Raw genomic sequence first — 22,499 nt, 5'->3', positions numbered from 1 at the left:
TGTGTACCTACAGTACAAGTCACATTGTCTGAAACAGAGGATGGGTAGATATCAAAAACTTGGATACTGCTGCCCGAACATATCAAGTAGATAGTCAAAGTTCGCTGCTTGAAGCAAGTCCACCGTGTTCATGTCAAAATCAGGGAGATTAAGGTACTCCATCTCCGTAGTTTCAGTGGTCATGTTGAGCTCCACTGGCCCGTTTCCCGACTCGTGTGCATTCAGCGGGCCTTGACCTTGGCCGGCCATTGCCTCCGCACTGGCACTGGCACTGGCGCTCGGGAGAGGAACCAAGGAATCACAGGAGGAGAGTTTCCGTCTCTTGGTTGGGTTTGCGATTGCGGGTTCCTCGCATGAGGGGTTGATGCTCGGGTCCGAGGGCGAGGTTCGAGGTTGCTGTGAAGAGGTAAAAGAGTGGCGGATGTTCTCCGCGAGGAGGCTCAGCGCTCGATGGCAATGTTTGGCTGTGTCCCAGTGCGTGGACATTATGCGGAGAAAGGCGAGGCAGTCGTTTATTTCGCTGGTGGAAACGATCTTAGTTCATTTTCTTTTCTTTCTTTTTCTTTTTTTCTTTTTTTTTTTTTTTGGGGGGGGGGGGGGTTGGACATGCGGGGAACTTACAGAGAACCTTAGACCAGACGTACTGTCCAAGCTGGCAGGCAAAGGCGAGGACCAGGCCTGCCATCCAGGCTGCGGAGAGAAAGCCTGGCCAGAAGAGGGCCTGTTTTGCGTCGATCTGGGCGCGGAGGGCGGAGAGGATGCCTCTTGCAGCGCCGATACAGGTTTGCAGGCCGGAGTTGAACTCAGGGGTTGAGGGGGGTAGAGAGAGTGAGGGACGGTTGATGAGGAGGATGAGGTGGTGGTAGAGGATTGTGAAGAAGGGACCGAAGTGGAAGGGGTCGTCATCCTGCGGTCCTTGGTATATGGAGTCGCCGGTGCTGGCCGGGGTGCCTTGGAGGGTGGTGGGGAGGCTGTTCCACCATTTGTGCACATCTGTGACGAGGATGAGGACGGAGCTGCGGCGGACGGAGCGCACGAGGATGGACTTGTGGAATAGCTCTAGCGCGCGGCCGGTTAGCTTGCCGGATTCGACGTAGCTCATGAACACTATCTCTCTCTGATGTTGTTCGTGTTCTCCTGGGTCTACGAAGCCGCTGGAGTGTCGGTGTTGTTGGGGTTGCTGGGGGCTGGTGAGCTCAATCTGTGCGGGTGTCGATGAAGCCGGAGTGCCCTTTCCAGGACTGCCTGCCACAAAACGTGGCGTAGAGCCCTCACTCGTGCCCTGAACCTTGTGCAGACCCGGCGAATGCACCTCGTGGGCTCCTGGAGCGCAGACATCAACGTCCGAATCCTGTATACCAAGAGGCAAGCCCAGAGCCTGGCTCAAGTACCGGTCGATAGCATACGCACACCAGAAAATCCTTTTGCGCAACTGCCGGTCGTGTGTTGAGAGCTCCTTGTAGCGAAACGGGCATCGATGGAGACCAGCGTGCAGCATAGACCGGAGAATACAACCGCCTACCGTTGACGCCGTCCGAAGAGACATCTTGGCCACCAGGTACAACTGGGCCGCGAGAAGAGCCTGCAGGGACGGGAGATCCTGCCTCCGCGTTAGAATAGCAAGCAGAGAATGCATGCTTCCCGGGGATTTGATTCGGGATTCCGGCGGAAGGGACAGATCGGGCCGCAGATGGCTTGCGAGGTTGAACACGCACTGAAAGATCGTCGTCCAGCACGCGTTCCGGTGGTCCATAGACGTAGACGTAGACGTAGATGTAGACGGGATATTCCCATAATTCTGGCCCTCAGTTCCGTGCGAGTCTGAGTAAAGCAACTCCATCGCCCGCAGGAAGCTGGGGCCATGCAGAAACGGAAACAGGGGATGCCACACTTTGAAGTAGACCATCATAAGCTCCCTCGCCATGTCCAGTGGCGGCACCTTGCCGAGCTCATGAGCGATTTGCGAATCATACTGCCACTTAGAAAGAGAGGCAGACGGCTCAGACATGGACGGAGAGCGGACAGCAGACGGGGACCGCTCAGCATGCGACTCATCGCTACCCACAAGCGTGTCTTCCGGCAGAGGTAAGCTTATTTTGGACAAATCCACGTCCTTGGAGAATGCACGTCGAACGGTGTTGATGAAAAAGACGCCGCTGGAACTACCAACGAACTGACTCTCTTCGTTCGAGTGCGCTGTCAGGGAACCAATCTCCGCTGGACCAGAGGTGAGATCCGAAGAGTCCATCTTGAGGACATGGTGCCTTGACCAGTCCTGGATAGACTTTGCCTGGACCAGCAGTTCAGGACCGACTACGATGCTGCTCAGGTGATTGGCAAGCAGAGCTTGACTGCTCTTCCTCGCCAGTTTAGGCTGTTTAGCTTCTTCTGAGTTCTTTCTCCCCCATCAACGTTTGCTTAGTCATCGCGCGATCGTTCGATTCTTGTACGTACGTACGTGCGCCTACCCATCCGAGAGCTACAGGGTGTCTGTGTCCATGAACAGACATGTTTATTGTAATCCTTTGCATTCTCGAGGGCCCATTGCAAGGCAAGGGTGGGCCTTCCCCAATGGGTGGGTTGTCGTGTCTTCATCAACGTGCATTGTTTGTCAACCAGGACCTCATCTGGGAGGATTAAAAGTATAGAACCCAGGTCTCCAAAAGAAACATGCTGCACATGCATTACTTCGAACTAATCACATGGTTCTATCTTACCAAAGGTCAAAGTATATATACCCCCAGAAATACATATATACAGGTATCAAAAGGAAGATAGCCGTCGAAGGTGAAAGAAGGTCATGCCACTGTTCGTACAATATCGTCAATCGCCCTGGCGACATAGCGGACATTTTTGCTGTTCACTATCGAGACTGTCAGTGTTAAGATTTTCCCCAGGGTAGAGGGCACTTACAGCCAGCCATGGAGATTCGTCCCGACTTCATCATGTAGATGTGATGTCGTCGTCGGATCTCGAGCACCTGGGGCTCCGTCAGGCCGGTGTACGTGAACATGCCAATCTAGGGATGTCAGCAAGTAAAATTCAAACCTAGTCTCAGGCCGAAATAAGGCCTACCTGTTCCAGAACGTGGTTCCATGTGCCTGGTGTGCCCAGTCGGATCAACTCGTCATATAATGCCTGGCGCATCTGCTTGATCCGCCCGCTCATGTGCTTCAAATCTTCATACCATTGCTGTCTCAACCCCTCATCGCTGAGGACGGTCCGTACAATCTCGGACCCGCCTCGGGGAGCCATGGAATACTCTCCACGAACGAGATGAGAAAGATTGGCCAACACAACCTGCGGCAAAGTCCCCGAGCTCGAACTCGTGACCACATGCAGTGCGCCAGTGCGCTGCCCATAGAGACCGAAATTCTTCGAGAACGACTGCGCAACACAGAACTCCAATTCGGGCTTGCAGTTCATGAAGTGCCTGATGGCCCATGCGTCTTCGTCGAGACTTCCCGATGCGAACCCCTGGTACGCCAGGTCAAAAAAGGGCACCAGGCCTTTTTGCTGGCAGAGCACGGCGAGCTTCCGCCACTGCTCCTTGCTGGGATCAGCGCCAGTGGGATTATGTGCGCAGGCGTGAAGAATCACGACGTCGCCCTTCTTTGCTTGCGCGGAGAGCAGCCGCGTTGTGCGCTCATAATCGAAGCAATTTCCCTTATGGTCATAGTACGGATACGTCCGGACCTCGACACCGACGAGCTCCCAAATCGTGTAGTGGTTGGCCCAGGTGGGATCCGGAATCCAAACGCAGGAAGGCTTGATGGTGCGCGCGAGAAAATCCGCGCCGAGTCGGTTTGCGCCTGTCCCCGAGATCGTCTGAATCGAGGCGATCCGGTCTTGCGCTGCGACTTGCTCGTTACTTGGGGACTCTCCAAACCCAAAGACGAGGTCGCGTGCTAGAGCTAGAAATTTGACGTCGCCCTGGATGGTCAGGTACTCGTGCCTGGCGACGTTGTTCGCATGGAAGAGCTGCGCCTCGGCCTGTTCCACCACGCTCAGAGGCCATGGATCACCATCCTCTGTGCGATACACGCCAATGCCTAGATTGACTTTGTCAGGGTGACCGTCACTGAGATATTCGGCTTGAAGTGTGAACGGCTCATCGACGGGCGGCACGGACAGGGAGGAGAATCGAGATGGTGTTGACCTGGAGACAGACTTGACATAGGTTGCATCACTTGTAATGGCAGTCTGTTGGAGACCCTCGTCTATCTGGGATGGAGCCATGGTGAACGTAGATCTGCTGTCTTGAGTTTAAAGGGTCAGTCTATCCTAGTCCGGACCTCAGCATAACGACGGTATTTATGCAAGCGGCGGAGGGCTGCTATTTGACCCATCACGGTAGCATGAACACATTGCGATACCGTGGGCCAGCTTCAAGGGCCAATCCGAACGAGAGACAGCGGTCATATAACGGCTATTGCGAAGAATCCGATGGCCCAAAGGGAAGAAAATGCCGTCAATGCCGTTTATCGTCGGAGGTTGACGTCGTTCGGACAAGATACCCGGCGCCAACCGCTAACAGCCGACAACTCGAACGGTAAAACTACAACAATGAAAATGGAAGACCATGAAATCAAGTGCGATAAAGAGAAATAAGGGAGATCTCACTTTCTCTGGGGAGATCAAGTGAAATCGGCGCGTGACGCGGGTGACGAGAGCTACTGCCAATGACTCGTGGTCGAGCGTATGCATCGGTGTAACACTTGAACATTATCGAAAAGAAGGATGTAAAGTCAATCATTCTATATCTTGATAAAATCAATCATGTTGCAAAACCAAGCGCTCAATTTCTGCGCATACCGCGTCGACTACCCCTTGAGTATTCGCGGTCCCTCCAAGATCTGGAGTCAGGACGCCAGCAGCACACACCCTTTCAACGCATCCCATCAATTGTTTTGCAGCGTCCTTCTCGCCTAGCCAAGAAAGCATCTCTGCCGCCGACCAGAACGTCGCTACAGGATTGGCCACTCCCTTGCCAGTGATGTCGAAAGCGCTTCCATGCACGGGCTCAAACAAGGACGGATTCTTCCTTGTTGGGTCTAGATTGCTAGAGGGAGCAACTCCAATTGATCCGGCCAGCGCGGCGGCCAAGTCTGACAGAATATCCATGTGCAAGTTGGTGCCGACGATAGTGTCCAGGGAGTCGGGCTTGCCCACCATGCGAATCGTCATGGCATCCACAAGCATCTTGTCCCAAGTGACATCAGGAAATTCCCTGGCAACCTCTGCAGCCACTTGATCCCACAGGACCATGCCATTGCGCATCGAGTTGCTTTTCGTGACGACTGTCAGGTGACGACGAGGTCTGGAGCGTGCTGTTTCGAATGCAAATCTCATGATCCTCTCGATCCCAACCCGTGTGAATATGGCAACCTCCGTCGCAGCTTCCCACGGCTGGCCGACGTGACTGCGGCCGCCCTGGCCAGAATATTCGCCCTCTGAGTTTTCGCGCACGAGAACCCAGTCGATGCCCTTTGTCGCTGTATTAAGCGGACATTTTGTGCCAGGGAAGGTGCGTACCGGGCGGACATTGGCGTACAACTGCAAAGGTCCTCGGATGGCCAACAAAAGACCCCAGAGAGAGATGTGGTCAGGAACATCTAACCAGGTCAGTTGCTGGTTGGCCCGAGTCGATCGCTCAGGACAATCTTACCTGGAGCGCCTACAGCGCCGAATAGCACTGCATCAAACTGTCGCAGTGTATCCAGACAGTCTTCCGATGCATACCGACCATGTGCCTTGTAGTATTCCGTGCCCCATGGGATGTGAGTGAAGTCGATGTCGAATGTTTGGAACTTTTGGCAGAGCTTCCTAACGACCTGGATCGTCGCTTCAACGACTTCTGGCCCAATACCATCTCCTGGAATGGACGCAACACGGTAGGTAATTGGAACTGTAGATGCCATTTGCTTTTATTCTCTGCTAAATAAGTTCATATGGATGGGAGTGCTGAGGAGCCAATCGGGCCCCGTCCTCTATATATACCGATGTCATGCCTTTCATAAACAGGGTAGTTCTTGGTCGAAAGAGATGAGCGTAATGAGCCTGAAGTTTCATCCTTGCAGTTACATTTCCCAGAGATGATGATGCTCTCATTGTATTACTGGGTTACCAGCTGCTGGTGGTTGGTGAAGAGAACTGTCGGTTAAACCTTTAGCCTGCAGATAATCCCGCACTTGTCCCGATTAGGATGGAAGAGCATCATCATTTATTCAGTCAAGAGATCGGCTTCTTCATTGATCACCAGATCAGCAGATAGACTCTAGTGGACATGTCTACCAGTAAAAGCAGCAGAGGCTCGAAACCATCCCGGATTACGGTTGCCTGTAATTCGTGCCGGTCCCGGAAGCAGAAAGTGAGTGCCTCTGCGTTCAATGGTATCATTTACGTTGACCGAACTGAAGTGCAGCGGCAACAAGTAAGCTGTCCTAATGATTATAAGGCAGGCTTGCTGATTGAAAAGACCGATATGTACTCAATGCCTCCAATCACACAGGCAGTGTGACTGGCCTGAGCAGCTCAAACGGTTCGTTTCCAAGCCTGAATGCAGCTGTTAAAGTCTCACCAAGGCAGAGGACCCGCAAAGGGATATATTGAAGCGCTCGAACATCGTCTGCATGAGACGGAACAGATACTGTTGAGATTGCTGGCTCACATGACCGACGAGCAGTTATCGATTGCTCTTGAACGGAACCAGTCACCCTTTCTGCGATCTGGGAAGAACGATGCACAATATTGGAGACGATATCCATTGCGAACAGCCTGTGATCTTCGAAAGTGGCAGCAAGACTGTTTCGCAGGAACAAGTGTGGCTGGCCCGCCTATGTTCTCGTCATCGAGACGGACCGACGCTTCTGCGCAATCAGAAGTCGAAGCTGACGAAATTAGTCCAGGAGCGCCTGAGAGTCAGCAAACCGAGGAACAGCCTGTACCTCACTCTGAGCAAGATCCAAGCACACGCAAAGAGGGACAGAGGTCCACTCAAACGATCCACGGTAAGAACATGAACCAGCATGTCGCATGGGAGAACAGCTACAATCCATCCAACGAGCTGAGAAAATCTTCCACGGCAACGGGATTCATGTATAGACCGTCGTCGTTGGAGCTTATCCCGTTTAGAGATACGCAGTCCTTGCACGCCGGTACTCCCCCGGGACCAAGCCTCTGGAGTGGAGCGCCCTCGGTAGCTTTTCAGCGACAATTTCTCTGGTAGTTCTCAGTGGGGAACGTGCATCATCAACAGGAATATCAGGGGCACATAATCGACTCCAGCTATGATTCCACATCCGAGTTCACCACGAATAAGCATGAAGAAGGGAATCACTGCGACATACAAAGCAGACTTGAACAAGAGACACCACGCAGAACCAGCCCAGCATCCCAACTCACTTTACGCAACAGGCAACAGCTGCACATACCTACCCACGGGCTTCACAATCCTAATCCCCATCCCCTGCAACCCCCCCCTTTTTCTTAACCGTCCGCATCACCCCAGCCAACCTTGTGACCACCCGACTCCCATCCCTTACCACACACACACATCCCTCAGCCCAGCCCGACACTTATCCATCTCCAGCCCCGGCTCCCGGATACCCGTCAACATCACAACAGCCTCGTCTTTTGCCCGCTTTCACCAAGGAAATGAATCTCTGGGGTGATGAGGGTGTTTTGGTTGATGACGAGGTTGATGTTGCTGTGGTGGACATTCTGCAGGGTCAGGCAGTATTCACTCCGGGTAGGTACTATGTATGCGGTGATGCTGTCGCTTGATGCTTGATGTTGATGCTCTAGGGTACAAGGGGATTACCAGGCATATCTATTTCTAAGACCCCCCGCCATGCCATGCCAACCCATCCTGCACATGACTCAATGTTAGCTGATGCGCAGGACTATCCCCGAATACAATTCCGTCTAGCGCTCATGAGGTGGCTACGCAGCGTATAGGTGGATTATTGGGGTGACGGCCTTGCAGTATCTGTGGCAGTGGTGCAGGGAGTCTTAGGGTTGGTGCTGGGTGGAGATTGTGGTTGTGGAGGGCAGGGCGGGGCGTTCGAGTTGTTCTCGATGGGCAATTTTGTACAGGTGTTTAGTTTACGGGGATGAAAGTGATATGACTTTGACTGGCGGTGCTTGACGATGTAGAGGTTGTGGTGTACCTAGATACAGGGCCAGGGCTCAGTTTCTGCCATTTGCAACGTGAACCTCAATCCGACCGGTCCCCGTATTCTGCGTCTTGACATACGCCAAATCCAGCACCCCATCCTTGTTGAAATCAATCAGCTGCCAGAACCCATTGTCCTCGGGATAGAACGTGGTGCCGACCTCCTGGACACGGGTCTTGTATGTTGACGCCCCGGACGCAACATGGACCTCCACACGGCCGGTCCCCGTGTTCCGGGTCTTGATATACACCAGGTCCAGCTTCCCATCTCTGTTGAAATCAATCATCTGCCACACTCCGTTGTCCTCGGGGTAGAAGGTCGTGCCGACTTCCTGGATGCGAGTCTGGTAGTTCGATGCGCCAGAGGCGACATGCACCTCTACCCGTCCGGTTCCGGTATTGCGAGTCTTGATGTAGATCAGGTCGAGGATGCCATCGCCGTCAAAGTCGGCCATCTGCCAGGTCCCGTTGTCTTCGGGCAAGAAAGTCGTGCCGACGTCCTTGATGCGGGTCTGGAAGTTGGACGCCGCCGTGGCAATGTGCACCTCCACTCGGCCGGTGCCTGTGTTGCGGGTCTTGATGTACACGAGGTCATCACGGCCATCACCGTCGGCATCAATCAGCTGCCAGACGCCATTGTCTTCGGGAAAGAAAGTCGTGCCCACCTCCAGCGTGCGGGTCTGGTAGTTGGAGGCCCTGGAGGCGAGGTGGACTTCCACCTTGCCGGTGCCGGTGTTGCTGGTTTTGATGTAGGCCAGATCTGGACCGGGTTTGTTGGCAGAGGGAGTCAAGGACCAGGGGCCGTAGGGGTCTGGAGCATTAAAGGTAGTCCCCGTGGCGAGGATGCGGGTTTGGTATGGAGCTGCTGTGGCCGAGGTAGCCAGCAGCGGAAGAACGAGATGCCAGATGGCGTTTATCGAAAGGGGCCTGGTCTGCATGACGAAGGTAGTCTGTTGCTATGCTGTAGTAGTTGGATTAGAGTCATGACCGCGAGTGATTGAGCCGTATTTATAGCTTGCCCATGGCACAGGCGGGGGCATCAGGATTGGGGGCGTCTCTTCTGCTGCTGTTCAGCTGCCTCAAGCAAGAATATTTCGGTCCCCCCGCGTGGCTGAGACATAGTATGGTCTGGACATCGGATAATGGCGAGAATGTTCCACTGTTTAGATGGCTAGCTTGGCCTCGAAGTGTCGTTGCTGCAGAGCGGCCGCTTGAGGGGTCATGGCAGGGCAAGGAGGCTCGCTGAGTTCTCGACGAAGATGCTGGAAAATCTCAATCGCTTCAGGTTGCCGGTTTGAGGTGCATGTTCTTCATAAGTGACGAGGGGCAACCCCAATGTGGTACTGCAGAAATCATGCCATGCCCTTGCTTTGCAGAAGCAGGGAGGATGTACAATACAGTACTTTTGTGATGTAACCTTGAACAGGGGTTAGTTCATATTCAGATGAATTGACATTCAAGCGCCGAGAACGTCTTACCCCGTGATCGACTGCTGATGACCATGCGATTTGAGCTGCAAGCATCTTGGCTTAATGGGAGAGGTTGTAACCGCAGTCTTATGGTCGACAGGACCTGAGCTACAGTTGCACAAATACGACCTGCAGAGTGACAGCGCTGCAGTGCACTCCACCCAACTGCTCCCTCTTCCGAAAATAATTCCGTTAGATATAATGAAAGGATACAGAAGATGGCTGAATACGAGAATCCTTGACGCTGACTTCCATCAGTGTTGTCAAAATCGGCAATGCTTGCCATCGCTGTATTGGGACTGAGTCTTTCGGCACAATGAACCATGGAGCCGAATTGACCATGACAAGGTTCAATTCAACTATCCTTTCACTCAACCCAGGTATGGAAATCCTTCCAGCAAGTCCGCCTTGAAAGGGGGCGGGCGGAGAGGCACCTTAGTCGTGTATCTGCCTCAAGAGGTGATGTTCAAGGCCGATATGCTACAAGTGGATACAACCTTAAGATATGCACCATTTTCTGCCGGTCCTACTGGTCCTACTGGTCCTAGGTACTGTCATGGAACAGGGTGCAAACGCTGTAAACACAGCTTACTAAGGCATGGGGAGAAGTTCTCAGTAGTGGTTCTATAGCTAGTATATATATCCTACCTATTATCTATCTATAATAAATAATACAGTGTTTTAGGTATTTCTATTAAATTTATTAGTATAAGCATTATTTAATAACCAGTGCTAGGCCTAAATAAATCCTATATTTCCTTTATTATTATTTCTATATTAGTCCTGTGAGTGTGAGTATTAAGTAGCTATAAATCCTTAGAGTAACTAGGGGCTAGATTCACAGAGAGTTAACTTAGTAGATTTCCTCTTTAAACTTATTCTATTTTAGATTTTCTTTCCTTTAATTAGAATTATTAGATTCATCTCCTATATTCTTTATAAGAAAGGCTAGGAAGTATAAAGTACCTTAGTAATTACTAAGATAGACCTATTTTTATTTATCTACTTAGGGTAGTAGCCTGTGTAGTTAGCTCCTAAGAGTAATATTAGTAAGTCTTAGGCAGTATTATATTACCTACCTTCTATTTTAGGATTAGCCCTAGAATATACCTATTCCTTCTACCAGTAACTAGAATAGATTAGGGAAGGTACACCTAATAATACTCTACTTAATTAGCTATAAGAGGTAGTTAGAGTATTCTAAACCTTATTATATATCTCTATATATAGTAAATTAGGTAATCTATTATTATCTATAGTTAAGAAGAAACCTTTACAGCTAACTATAAATTATTTCTATATTATAATATTAAACTAACCTACCTTCTTAGGTAAACCTGGGGAAGATATAGATCTTTATATTAACTAGTATTAGTTTATATAGGCTAATATAAGCTTAGACCCTAAGGAAAAGAAATAGGTAATAGCTACTATACTTTTTATAGGCCTAAGAGAAGCTACTCTTAGATTTAGCTATATCTTACCTAAGATAGAGAGGAAGGACTAGGAGAAATTAGCCTAATATCTTTAAGTAAGATTCCTAGAATAAGAGCTAAGTAATTAGATATAGGATGCTATTATAAGGCTTTCAGAGTTATAGTAGGGAATAAAAAGTCTAAGGGGGTATATTAATAAAGTCTAAGAGCTTATAATATCTATTCTAGATAATTAGGGTTAATCTATTAGTTTAATATTTACCTAGGGACTATTAAATCTTATAATATAAAAAGTTCTGAATACTTATATATAAGCTTAGAAAATAATATCTAAGATAGTTAAAATTAAAGAACTAATTTATATAGCAAGAGTATATAAAGATAAGGTAACTATTATTAAGGAGGTAACTATATCTAGATCCTAAGATAAGATATTTACAGACACCCTTAATAATTAAAGCTAACTAATTAGGACTCTTACTAAATAGCTTTTAAGGATTAATCTATCCTAGGGTTAGTTTTAATAGTTATTTATAAGTTAGCAACAGCAGTAGTAGCAGAATATAAGATAAAGAGTATATTTTAAGTATAGGTAAATAAGCTATATTACACTAATCTGTATAAATCCTCTATTACCTATAGAGGAATAATAATAGATTAGATAAGAAACTATGGGTTAAGGCCAGGGTTAACTTTAGTTATAGGGATGATATAAATAGCCTTAGATAAATCATAGTACTTTAGAGATAAATAGACTAATTTAGCCTTAAGGGGGAGTATTTAGACTAGAGTCTAGATATTAAGTAGACTTAACTACTAGTATAACTTCAGTAGCTATTATAGGAGTAGAATTAAATAATATTATATATATCTAGTTTGTAGATAGCAAAAGTGAAGAAGTAGCTAAATAAAATACTATTAATAGAGTTAATATAGTGCTTCTCAGCTCCCTATCCCTAATAGATATCTACATCCTATAATTAAGTAATGTGCTAGTGGAACTGTAGTGAGTCTACACTACTAGAGATAAAGATATAGGTAGTTGTCACACCCTGGGATCCATCTCTGCTGTTCTCTGCTAGTCTACTACTTTGGGAACGGGGTAATATAGTCCCTGGACTATATCTGATACTTACCTAAGGCCTATTAACTAGATAGCCTGATAACACAGTGATATAATGACCTGACTAAGGGTCAAAGATAACTAAAGGTAATATAAGAATAATAATAGTAGAGATAGAAGCAAGGCCTATTAAGTATATATACTTAATAGTATAGAGTAGCTGATGAATTAGACTAGTGATCTTGTACTTAAGTAAATAATTAATATTAAATATGAGGAACTAACACTAAGAGTGCTAGATACAACATGAATGAGCATCCTTATATCCCATAGTTCCTCCAGGTGGTAGTGGTGATAGATGGTATATTAGTAGGATAGTAGATGATTGTGATACCCTCCTATTATTAATCTTATATACCCATCTACCACATCACATGATAATGATTTATAGGGAAACACATTTAGTAAGCAACTACTAAACTGTATTTCTGTGGGAACCCATCTAGATTAAGCATTTCTCCAGATCATGCCCTGATCACTCCAGGATTGACTAGTGATCATTAATCCTTAGGTTTCTGCCTGTCACATCCACCTAGCACTAGCGCGGCTGTGCTGGTGTTGTAACAGTAGTAAGTAGGCCAGGGTAAATACCATAAGCAATAGTCAACTCAAGACACTGAATATAGGGAAGACTAAGAACCTAAAGAAAAAGAGACACCTAAAGGGATTAGATAGGAATCTACTTAATTTAAAGAATATAATAAATAATATAAGAGTGGAACTAAGTCTTGCAGAACTCCTTAATATAGTATTAATAGCCTATATAGAATTTATAAAACTTATAAGGCTAAATCCTGCTAATAAGATAAAAAAGACTCTAAAGAGAGTAAGAATTTATTATCTTAAGTAGCTGGACTAGTGGAATAAAGTATATAATAATTATTTCTAACTATAGAATCCTAGTTTAATAGAACTCTTCTATACTACTATAGATGTATAAGCTATAATTATTAATAATAAGTTATAGGCTATAATATGTAAGGCAGTGCTGGTAGATAGGGGATTAGAGAATAATTTAGTTACTAGATATATTATTAGTGCCTTAAAAGTAAGAATTATTCTAGTAGATATTTATTATTAGGTAGTAATAGGCTATAACTTCTAATTAAGTGCTATAGTCTGGTTATAGTTAACTATTAAAGGGGTTACCTAAATTATTATAGTAATAGTTATAGATAGGGATCTAGGATACTCTATCCTACTAGGTTACTACTGGATATTATCTGTTAGATTATTAGGAAATTATAAATATAGAATATATACTATTAAAGGGTTAGATAGAATAAAGGAAGTTATAAGGACTTAATAGGCTGTTATTATAGAAGAGATAAAAAGAGCTAAGGTCTAGAGTTAAGTAATTAAATAAGTTAAAATTAAAAACTACAAGCCTATTATTTCTCTATATACTTTAAATTATTATCTTTAGGCCTTAGACTAAGATAAATTAAGTACTAATACAGAAGGCGAGCATAAGCTATTCTAAGTTATCTAGGAAGTAATAGAAGAGGACTACTATAAGGCTAACTCCTTAGACTATAATTAGGGAAACTAGTAGTAGTACCTATATCACCCTCTATAGAGGCTATAGGTTATTAATAGATCTAGTAAAGAAGGTACTATAATAAGAGCACCTGTTATTAATAAGGAAAGGAATAGTATATATTAAATCTACTCCCTAAAAACACAGAAACAGAAATAATATATAAAAATAATATATAGAATACTATCTAAGTATTAGATACTATAGCACTAATACCTACCTATTTATATCCTTTACCTAACTAAATATCCCTCTTAATAACTATAGACCTTAGAGATATTAAAGATAAGATAGAGAATATAGGATACCTAAGGTTCTTAATAACTTTAAGACCTCAGGAGTACTAGTGGGCTATAATAATAGATTATAACTAGGCATAAGCTTAGATAAAGGAAAATACCTAATTATTAGGACTACTAGTTACTAAGAAGGAGTAGCTAGTAGTAGTAGATCTACTTTATACTTAGAAGGATCTTTTTATTAAAAGGGTTACTAATATACTAGCTATAAGACTTATTAAATATTAAATCCTTATTTATTTATAGGCTATTCTACAAGTAGCAAAACTCCTACTCTATATAAAAGAGGAAAAAAATTAGTAAGTAGAGAACTTACTAAAGATAGTTAATATAGGTATTATTATTAAGTATATATCTCTATAGAGTGCATGTACTAAGTTCCTAAGGAAGACCTTAGGAAAACTATAAATAATATATAATTTTATACTAATAAATATAGCTATTATAAAGATAAATTATCTACTATAGAGAATAGAGCTAGTTATTATAAATCTCTTAAAAAAGTAATAGAAGGTGTTCTTTAAAGTAAATATAGCTAATAGATATTAGGCAGTACTGCTAGCTATTAAGTATTTATTTAAAATAAAGTTTAACTTAATCCTAGGCTAATTCTATTATTTATATATAGGATAGGGGCTTATAGAAGCTCTAGAGACTTACTCTAAACTAAAGAATCTAGTAATAGGAGTAATACCTAAACTATTATCTAAAGCTATACTTATATTACTTCCAGGAGTAGGTTTTAAATACTTTATAGATAATAATACTACTATAACTAAGAATATAAATAATATAGTTTCTTTCTTATACTAGCATTACTTCCCCTGACTAGCTTAGGTAGGATTAACTCTTAATCCTACTAAGAGTATTTTCTTTACTAATAAAATTAAAATTCTTAGTTACTAATATACCTATAATAGACTTCAGCTATCTATAATGAAACTTAAAGTACTCTAGGTATAGCTAGAACTAATAAATAAAGAAGAATTAATAAGGTTTATTTATTTACTACTATTCTTAAAGGTATATATCCTAGAGAGGGTAGATTATATAGCTATCCTTAAGAAGGCTCTTAAATATATAGAGAAGGGTAAGACTAAGTAACTTAAGTTATTTAAATAGGGTAAGGAATAATAGAAAGTGTTCTAGATATTAAAGAGATATCTTCTAGAGGTGAAGCTCTCTAGAGAAGATCTTAAGTTATAATATTACCTTAGCACTAATACTTCTAATAAGAGCCTAGGTAGAGTACTCTTCTAGATAATAAAATATCTAGTTAGAACTAAATTATTATAAAAAACTCATCTATATAAAGTCTTAGTAATATATCTATCCTTTATACTTTTAGACCCTAAAACCTATTATACTATAATAGAAAAGGAAGTACTAGCAGTCTTTAGGGGTTTAAAGGAAATAAGATAGCTTATATTAGGATTACCTTATCTAGTTATTATTTATATTAATTATACTGCAGTTAAGTCTATTATAAGAGAGTATTTAGAAATAATAGATTAATTAGCTTAATAGTATTACTAACTATAGGAATACTAAGTTAACTATATTTATATACTAGGAAAGCTTTAAGTAGTAGTTAATAGACTATCCTAGATTCCTTACTAGAAATTAACTACCCTAGGAACTAAAGAGGATGGCTTCCTATTACTTTTATTTATAAATATAGAAGATTATTAACTATAGCCTAGTATAACTCCTAAGGAAACCTATAAAGAATTATACCTACTATATCTATAGGATACCTAGTATAAGTAGATAGTTAAAGAACTTCTAAAAGAAAGGATTAACAAGTAATTCAGCCTAATTAATATTAAGGGAGAATATCTCTTAGTATATTATAAAGCTAATAGGAAATAGTTGTAATATATACTATAATCTTAGCTCTAAGGAGTCTTATATCTACTTTATAATATATATAGATATTTTATAGTAAGGATTTCCCTAGGGTAAGTAATTAGTTAATACTACTAGCTATACTATTACTAGACCTTAGTAGAGTACTATAGGAGTTATCTATAATATTAAGTAGTTAGTCTTAAATCTCTAAAGGGAGACCCTAGGATAGTAATCTCCCTAGAGCTGTTATAATTATTTACTATAGACTATATTAAACTAATTATACTAACATCCTAGATAGGAGCTAGGTACATTTTAGTAGGAGTAGATTATTTTTTAAAATATATATTTACACACACTATAACTACAGCCACTATATAAGTATTAGTCTATTTCCTTAAATATAATATAGGAAAATATTTTAGATTACTATAATACCTCTATATAAATAATAAAAGGTACTTTACTAGAGAAGGATTTACTACCTATTTAAAAAATAATAGGGTTAAGTATATAACCACCCCTATCACAGCCCTATAGTCTGTTAGTTTTATAGAATAGATAGTCTATATAATTATAGGCTAATTAAGGATAATTAGCTCTCTAGATTCCTTATAACTCCTAGATTAGAATAGTAATTTACTATTAGTAATTAAGGTAATTAATATATACTATATTAAGGACCATAGATTTTCCCTAGCTAAGATTCTATTTAGATTCTCTCTAAGGCATGTAGGTATACTAAGGATAGAGGACCTTATTAATCTAGAAGGAATAGAAGTTAGGATAGAGATAAATTTATAGTTAGTAATTAAAAGTAAGGTAGTATATATATAAGAAGCCTAAGATTTAATAACTAAGTTAAGGGTAATGCTTCTACTACTTATATTAACACACCTTACTAAAGGAGATCTAGTTCTATTATAGGATACTATACTTAAGAAAGATAAGGGTAGGAAGTTAGATCTATACTAGAGAGGGCCCTTTCTATTAAAGAAGCTTATATATTATAAGTACTTAATAGTTCTAGAAAATCTTATTATAAAGCTCTAAGTAAAATACTATTATATTAACTATTATAAATACTTTATTACCAGATCTAGTAATGCTATAAAAGAAGTAAAAGAGCTATAGTAATAACTCCTAGATAGATAATAAGAAGCTAAATATTTAATAAAGGAAGCTAGGGAGTAACAGAATCTACTAGAAGCTATACCTATTAAACTAGAAGAGACCTTAATATAGAAGGGTAGAATTATTAATCTATAGGTAGATTAATACCCTATTTAACCCTAGCCTAGTATTTACTAGTAAATAGAAATCTTTTACTATTATTTATAAATTTCTAAGATTATCACCCCCTAACTTACAGTGCACCTATAGCTTAATTACTCTTACCTTATCTCTAAACTTCTATACTATTAAGATTTATCTTAAAGTATTATATATTAAGTATTATTAACCTACTCTATTTATTCCTTATTTCCTAGTAATTAGTTATTATTTTATTATTAACACAGGGATAAATGGCTACTTTAAAGGGAAAGGAAAAGTTAGAGGTAGCCTTAAAATATAGTATAGAGATAACTTTAGATAGAACTATATTTACAGAACTCCTATAGACCCCTAAGCCCTTTAGTATAGATATTTAAGAGAATATAGAATAAAAGATTAAAAGATTAGAATCCCTTGCAGCGGAATATCATAAATTAAACTTAAATAAAAGATTTTAGATTTAGTTTAGATAGCTTATTACTTAGTATAATTAGCTCTGCATTCCCCCTTTAGCTATAGAGATAGATATTTAATTTAATAACCTAAGAATACTTCTCTCTAGCACCGCAGGCTAAGAATCTAGTATTAATCTTATCTATACTAAGGTAACTATTAAAGTAGAAGAAAGATAGTAAAGTTTAATAAAGATAACAGAGCCTACAGATGATAAACTAGATCTAAAGATTCTTTCTAATAATAATATTCTTCTACTTACCTAACAACTACTAAAGGTAAGAAAATATTACTTATACTACTAGAACTAGAATAGAAAGATATATAAGCCTTACTTTACTATTATCTTTAAACATACTATAAAAGAGGAACTTATCTTACTAGAAAAGTTATTAGCATCTAATATTAAGAACTAGAGGGTTAGGCTATAGTAATTTAATTACCCTAAATTCTATAATACCTAAACTTAACTACCCCTAATGCCTTCTAATTAGCTAGAGTATACTAAATTAGAGGTACTTTATCTCTAAGAGATAATATATAATAGCAACTCCTTATATAGAGAAGAGATAATAAAGATTAAGTAAAAATATAAACAGGCTATACAGGTAAAAGTTAAGGAAGTTATTATATTAAAGTAATAGATTAGGGAACTTAAGATAAAGTTAGAGGTATTATAGTAGATAATTACTAGGTAAGAGTATATTATTAATACTATAATACAGGTTACTACTACTACTATCCCTATCCCTAATCTTAGAGATACTATACTATTCTATATACCTATATTAAAGGGATCTAATTAATCACAGACATCTAATTTAATTAAATAAATTTTCTTATCTAATAATAAACTTAAAAATTAGAGATAGGGGGGTAACTGTCATAGAATAGGATGTAAATACTATAAATATAGCTTACTAAGGCACAGGGAGAAGTTCTTAGTAGTAGTTCTATAGCTAGTATATATATCCTACCTATCATCTATCTATAATAAACAATACAGTGTTTCAGGCATTTCCATCAAATCCATCAGTATAAGCATTAGTACTGAGCAGTTGGGCAAACTGTTCAATGCGGCCCAATCAGATCAACTACGGGAGAATGCACAAAGACATATGTGAATACCACTCTCTCGCCTACATTTCCTGAATAGGCTTAGTGCCTAGACATCTCGCCTCGATGGCTCACGTAAATATCTTCATTTCTCTCTCTTAGCTAGCGAAGATAGTCAGAATCAAGTCACTCATACTATTCTCACTCACAACATACAATGCTTGGCACCAGGTCACTCGGTCATTTGGCCCGTGTTGTTTTCCACACATCCCTCAATCCCTCATGATGGTGTTGAGGAGCAGCCAATTTCACTTTGCGCTGTGATGATGGCATCAGTCTGGGGTTATTTCCTTCTTCTCCATCTTTCTGTTGAATGATATCAATGAATATTTACTTATCATCATCTTGCGTATTTGACATGCCTGTCATTCATCCAGGTTTGGGCGACAAGGAAGATGCCTGCTAATAGGCATTGAGCAACCGCATGACAAACAATAAGAGAACATTAACATCAGTACACTAATATCCTTGATGCAAGTTGTTCTTGCTACCTACTCCGTACATGACAGCATCAAGGGTCTTCGGTCTAACTTGCTGTTTGGCGGCGTCCCCAAACGTAATGAAAACTGTCACGGATAGCTTCCTATCTTCTTATTTGAGCCATAAAAAAATGAATAAATAAAAAACCGGCTCTGGTTGGCATTACAGGTCTTTCATTTCCATGCGCCAATGGCCTTTCAAGAAGAAGAGCAAGAAGTGAAGAGGCGAGGATAGGGAAGGCGTGGACTACAGATACGCAGTGTTGTGAGTATTCTGGAATCCGGATCAGTAATCAGAAAGGCCGACAGTTGGGTGGAACCGGTTCTTCATAGACACTGTCACTAGGGAGATACCAGATCATACTTGGTGTATCGCGATGATGCCAAGGCACAGACGATGGCGGTATATGGTCAGTGGTCTTGTTACGGCGGCCCAAATCGAAATCCTCGCTTCGTAAATCCGAATAGTATGCTATTGTCGAGGCTATTGATGGCCCTGCATACACCATCTAGGACGGGGTCCAGTTAGTTCTCTTCAGGCAAAAGTTGGAGATCTCGTAGGGATGGAAGGAGTCCATGGTCCGGACACCTTTTTTAGTTTATAGGAGAGATCTCCACAGTACCAGTCTATATACCTTCATGCACCGTTATCTTTTGACAGCTGGTCATACTACACATGCACTAGATCGAGACCGGTATCCTGACATTCAACTCTACAGATGTAAGTTCTAAATTACAAGTAATGAAATCGTGCATGCATCATTTAAAACGTTCCCAGGTTCTCAGCGACCTTGAACGGAGCGGCAGTCTTGCTGCGGATCTCGTCGACGGTCACGCCCTCGGCGGTCTCGGCTAGGGTCAGACCTTCGGTTGGGCTGACATCAAAGACCGCCAGGTCGGTGATGATCTTCCAGACACAGCGAGGACCGGTGAGGGGGAAGGTGCACTCGGGCAAGATCTTAGGGTTGCCCTTCTTATCGGTGTGTTCCATGGTGACAACCACCTTGGTCTTCTCGGGATTGGCGACGAGGTCCATGGCGCCGCCGACACCCTTGACCTTACCAGGGAGCATAAAGTTCGCCAGATCACCGTACTGGCTAACCTGCAGGGCACCGAGCATGGTGAGATCGATGCGGCCAGCGCGGATCATACCGAAACTCTCGTGGGAGCCGAAGACGGAGGCGCCGGAGCTCAGGGTGACGGTTTCCTTGCCCGGGTTGATCAGGTCGGGATCCTCCTCGCCGGGCTTGGGGTAGGGACCCAGACCGAGGATCCCATTCTCGGCCTGAAGGACAACTTCGACGCCTTCGGGGAGGTAGGCGGGGGTGATCAGGGGGATACCGATACCGAGGTTGACGTACATGCCGTCCTTGAGTTCCTTGGCGGCGCGCTTGACGATGCGTTCGCGGCGAGCGGTAGCCTCACCAGATCCTGGAGCAGTTAGCACGGAGCTATAGTATCAGAATGCTAGAAGCCTGCATACCAGCCTGGAGCATCTCGCTGGGATCCTTGGCGAAGGTGAGCTTTTCGATCATGGTCTTTTCCGTGCTCTGAATAACCTTGTTGACGTAGATGCCTTGCAGATGGATTTCCTCGGGAGACAACTCGCCAACCTCGACAATGTGGTCGGCCTCGACGATGGTGTACTTGGCGTTCTTAGCCATGGCCTCGTTGAAGTTGTTCATGGCCTTGCGGAACTGGCAGTTACCGAGTTTGTCGGCCTTGTGGACACGGATCAAAGCGTAGTCGCCGAAAATGGATTCTTCCAGAAGGTAGTTCTTGCCGTTGAATTGCCGGACTTCCTTGGGTTTCGAGTATTCCTTGACGGTGCCATCTTTGTTGTAACGGACGGGCAGTTCACCCGTTTGGACTGCTATCGTCAGCTGCGAATTTGAAGCCGTAAATCCCGATCTAACCTACCAATGGTTCCATAAGCTGCGGGGGTGTAGAAAGCGGGGATACCAGCTGCACCAGCCGCACACTTCTCAGCAATAGTGCCTTGAGGGGTAAGTTCCAGAGCGAGGTCGCCGTTCAGGTACATCTTTTCAAAGACCTTGTTTTCACCGATGAACGAAGCAATCATTTTGGTAATCTGACCAGACTCGAGGAGTTGGCCTGAAAGATGTCAGCGCCATCATTTCCCTAGCCAATTGCTTCACCTGATGGCAGATAACATACCCAAACCAGCACCAGGCATTCCAGCATTGTTGGAGACGACAGTCAGATCCTTGATATCGGGACGATCACGCACAGCATTGATCAGGGTATTGGCGACACCGGAGAAACCAAACCCACCGCACAGCACAGTAGACGAACCCTTCATGTCCTTGATGGCTTCCTGAGCAGACGCGCATACTTTATTGATGGCTCTCTTGTTGGCGGAGACTGAGAAATTCCGCCGCCCCAAGATGGGGCGGAACACCGCTGGGAGAGGTCGCGACATGGTCGGACCTGGATCAGTTGCTCATTCAAATGAGTCAAACTGAGGAAAGGATAGAACTTTAAGGAAGAGAGGGATGAGAAATAAGAGAAGAGACGGGGAAGAACAGAAGCCGACAACGAAAAAGAAACGCCGCCGGCTCTGGGGGGGCAGCTGGGGAAGCTGCTCGGTATGTTCCGTAAGTAGGCATAGTAACTGATTACCTGAGGATTATGGAGCTTCCATTGGAGAAGAGACGTAGAGAGGGAGTAAAGCATCGGCTAGCAGATGACGCCAAATCTACCGACAAAGCGATTATCCGCCTTGTCAGTACTAGAATACTAACAGTTAGTACTGTTTTGCCGCCTTCCGAAGCCGGCCTCACCCCCGATCCTACCGACTGCGTACAGCGGGAAACGGGAATTTACAGGTATCAATGGGAGTGCTCTCCATCTGTGGGAAAGGCTTCATCCCATCTGCGGGAGCGACGGTGTCTTCAACTGGGGCTCTGAAGGGATGATTATCTCTTCTTAAATTCCCGTAGATACAAATGAAGTCAAAGCAGGGAATCCTTTCTGTTTGTTGTCAGATAAAAGACTTCTTTTGCCTGCTCTACCTACGAAAGATCCAAGTGGGATCGGTAATGATCCTGTAATGTCTGCAAGTTCCCTTCCGACTCGGGACCCGCATCGGCAGAAGACCCTCACATCTCGGCTGGGCACCTTGCTGGCCTGAGGCTCCCAAGCTGCAGTCGAACTACTGCTTTCCATAAGCAAGAGGAAGGAACTCAGCACAAAGAAGATGCCAACGATCTTTAAGTCTGAAGAGAAATTTATCTTCTTCTTGAGATAAAAAAGATGAAA

At 43.1% G+C, this 22,499-nt stretch overlaps 6 protein-coding genes across 6 annotated transcripts; 1 reads left to right on the top strand and 5 right to left on the bottom strand.

Moving 5' to 3' along the window:
- Positions 1 to 51: 51 nt before the first annotated feature.
- On the bottom strand, positions 52 to 2,248 carry AFUA_1G04170 (transcription factor domain-containing protein; the record flags this gene model as incomplete). The annotated part of the gene is made up of 2 exons (XM_745073.1): positions 52 to 464; positions 607 to 2,248. 2 exons carry the CDS (start codon positions 2,246 to 2,248, stop codon positions 52 to 54), a joined length of 2,055 nt encoding a protein of 684 aa, XP_750166.1.
- A 550-nt stretch (positions 2,249 to 2,798) lies between these two features.
- Positions 2,799 to 4,239, bottom strand: AFUA_1G04160 (putative aspartate aminotransferase; the record flags this gene model as incomplete). The annotated part of the gene is made up of 3 exons (XM_745072.1): positions 2,799 to 2,863; positions 2,914 to 3,019; positions 3,076 to 4,239. The coding sequence occupies 3 exons, from the start codon at positions 4,237 to 4,239 to the stop codon at positions 2,799 to 2,801; spliced, it is 1,335 nt and encodes a 444-aa protein (XP_750165.1).
- Positions 4,240 to 4,773: 534 nt separating this feature from the next.
- AFUA_1G04150 (isocitrate/isopropylmalate dehydrogenase family protein) lies at positions 4,774 to 5,921 on the bottom strand (the record flags this gene model as incomplete). Its single annotated transcript, XM_745071.1, has 2 exons — positions 4,774 to 5,615; positions 5,669 to 5,921. 2 exons carry the CDS (start codon positions 5,919 to 5,921, stop codon positions 4,774 to 4,776), a joined length of 1,095 nt encoding a protein of 364 aa, XP_750164.1.
- A 365-nt stretch (positions 5,922 to 6,286) lies between these two features.
- Positions 6,287 to 7,750, top strand: AFUA_1G04140 (Zn(II)2Cys6 transcription factor domain-containing protein; the record flags this gene model as incomplete). The annotated part of the gene is made up of 4 exons (XM_077803813.1): positions 6,287 to 6,370; positions 6,420 to 6,433; positions 6,479 to 6,541; positions 6,589 to 7,750. 4 exons carry the CDS (start codon positions 6,287 to 6,289, stop codon positions 7,226 to 7,228), a joined length of 801 nt encoding a protein of 266 aa, XP_077659984.1. The 3' UTR covers positions 7,229 to 7,750.
- A 440-nt stretch (positions 7,751 to 8,190) lies between these two features.
- Positions 8,191 to 10,116, bottom strand: AFUA_1G04130 (FG-GAP repeat domain-containing protein; the record flags this gene model as incomplete). Its single annotated transcript, XM_745069.3, has 2 exons — positions 9,655 to 10,116; positions 8,191 to 9,593 (listed from the first exon to the last, which is right to left on the bottom strand). The coding sequence occupies exon 2, from the start codon at positions 9,112 to 9,114 to the stop codon at positions 8,191 to 8,193; it is 924 nt and encodes a 307-aa protein (XP_750162.2). The 5' UTR covers positions 9,115 to 9,593; positions 9,655 to 10,116.
- A 9,780-nt stretch (positions 10,117 to 19,896) lies between these two features.
- AFUA_1G04120 (3-oxoacid CoA-transferase) lies at positions 19,897 to 21,887 on the bottom strand. The gene is made up of 4 exons (XM_745068.2): positions 21,396 to 21,887; positions 21,138 to 21,332; positions 20,701 to 21,087; positions 19,897 to 20,648 (listed from the first exon to the last, which is right to left on the bottom strand). Exons 1-4 carry the CDS (start codon positions 21,658 to 21,660, stop codon positions 19,981 to 19,983), a joined length of 1,515 nt encoding a protein of 504 aa, XP_750161.1. The 5' UTR covers positions 21,661 to 21,887; the 3' UTR covers positions 19,897 to 19,980.
- Positions 21,888 to 22,499: the final 612 nt, after the last annotated feature.

The sequence above is a fragment of the Aspergillus fumigatus genome, chromosome 1 (assembly GCF_000002655.1).
Source record: "Aspergillus fumigatus Af293 chromosome 1, whole genome shotgun sequence".
In the NCBI taxonomy this organism is placed as follows: Eukaryota; Fungi; Ascomycota; class Eurotiomycetes; order Eurotiales; family Aspergillaceae; genus Aspergillus; species Aspergillus fumigatus.
This window is presented reverse-complemented; position numbering and strand designations above follow the sequence as displayed.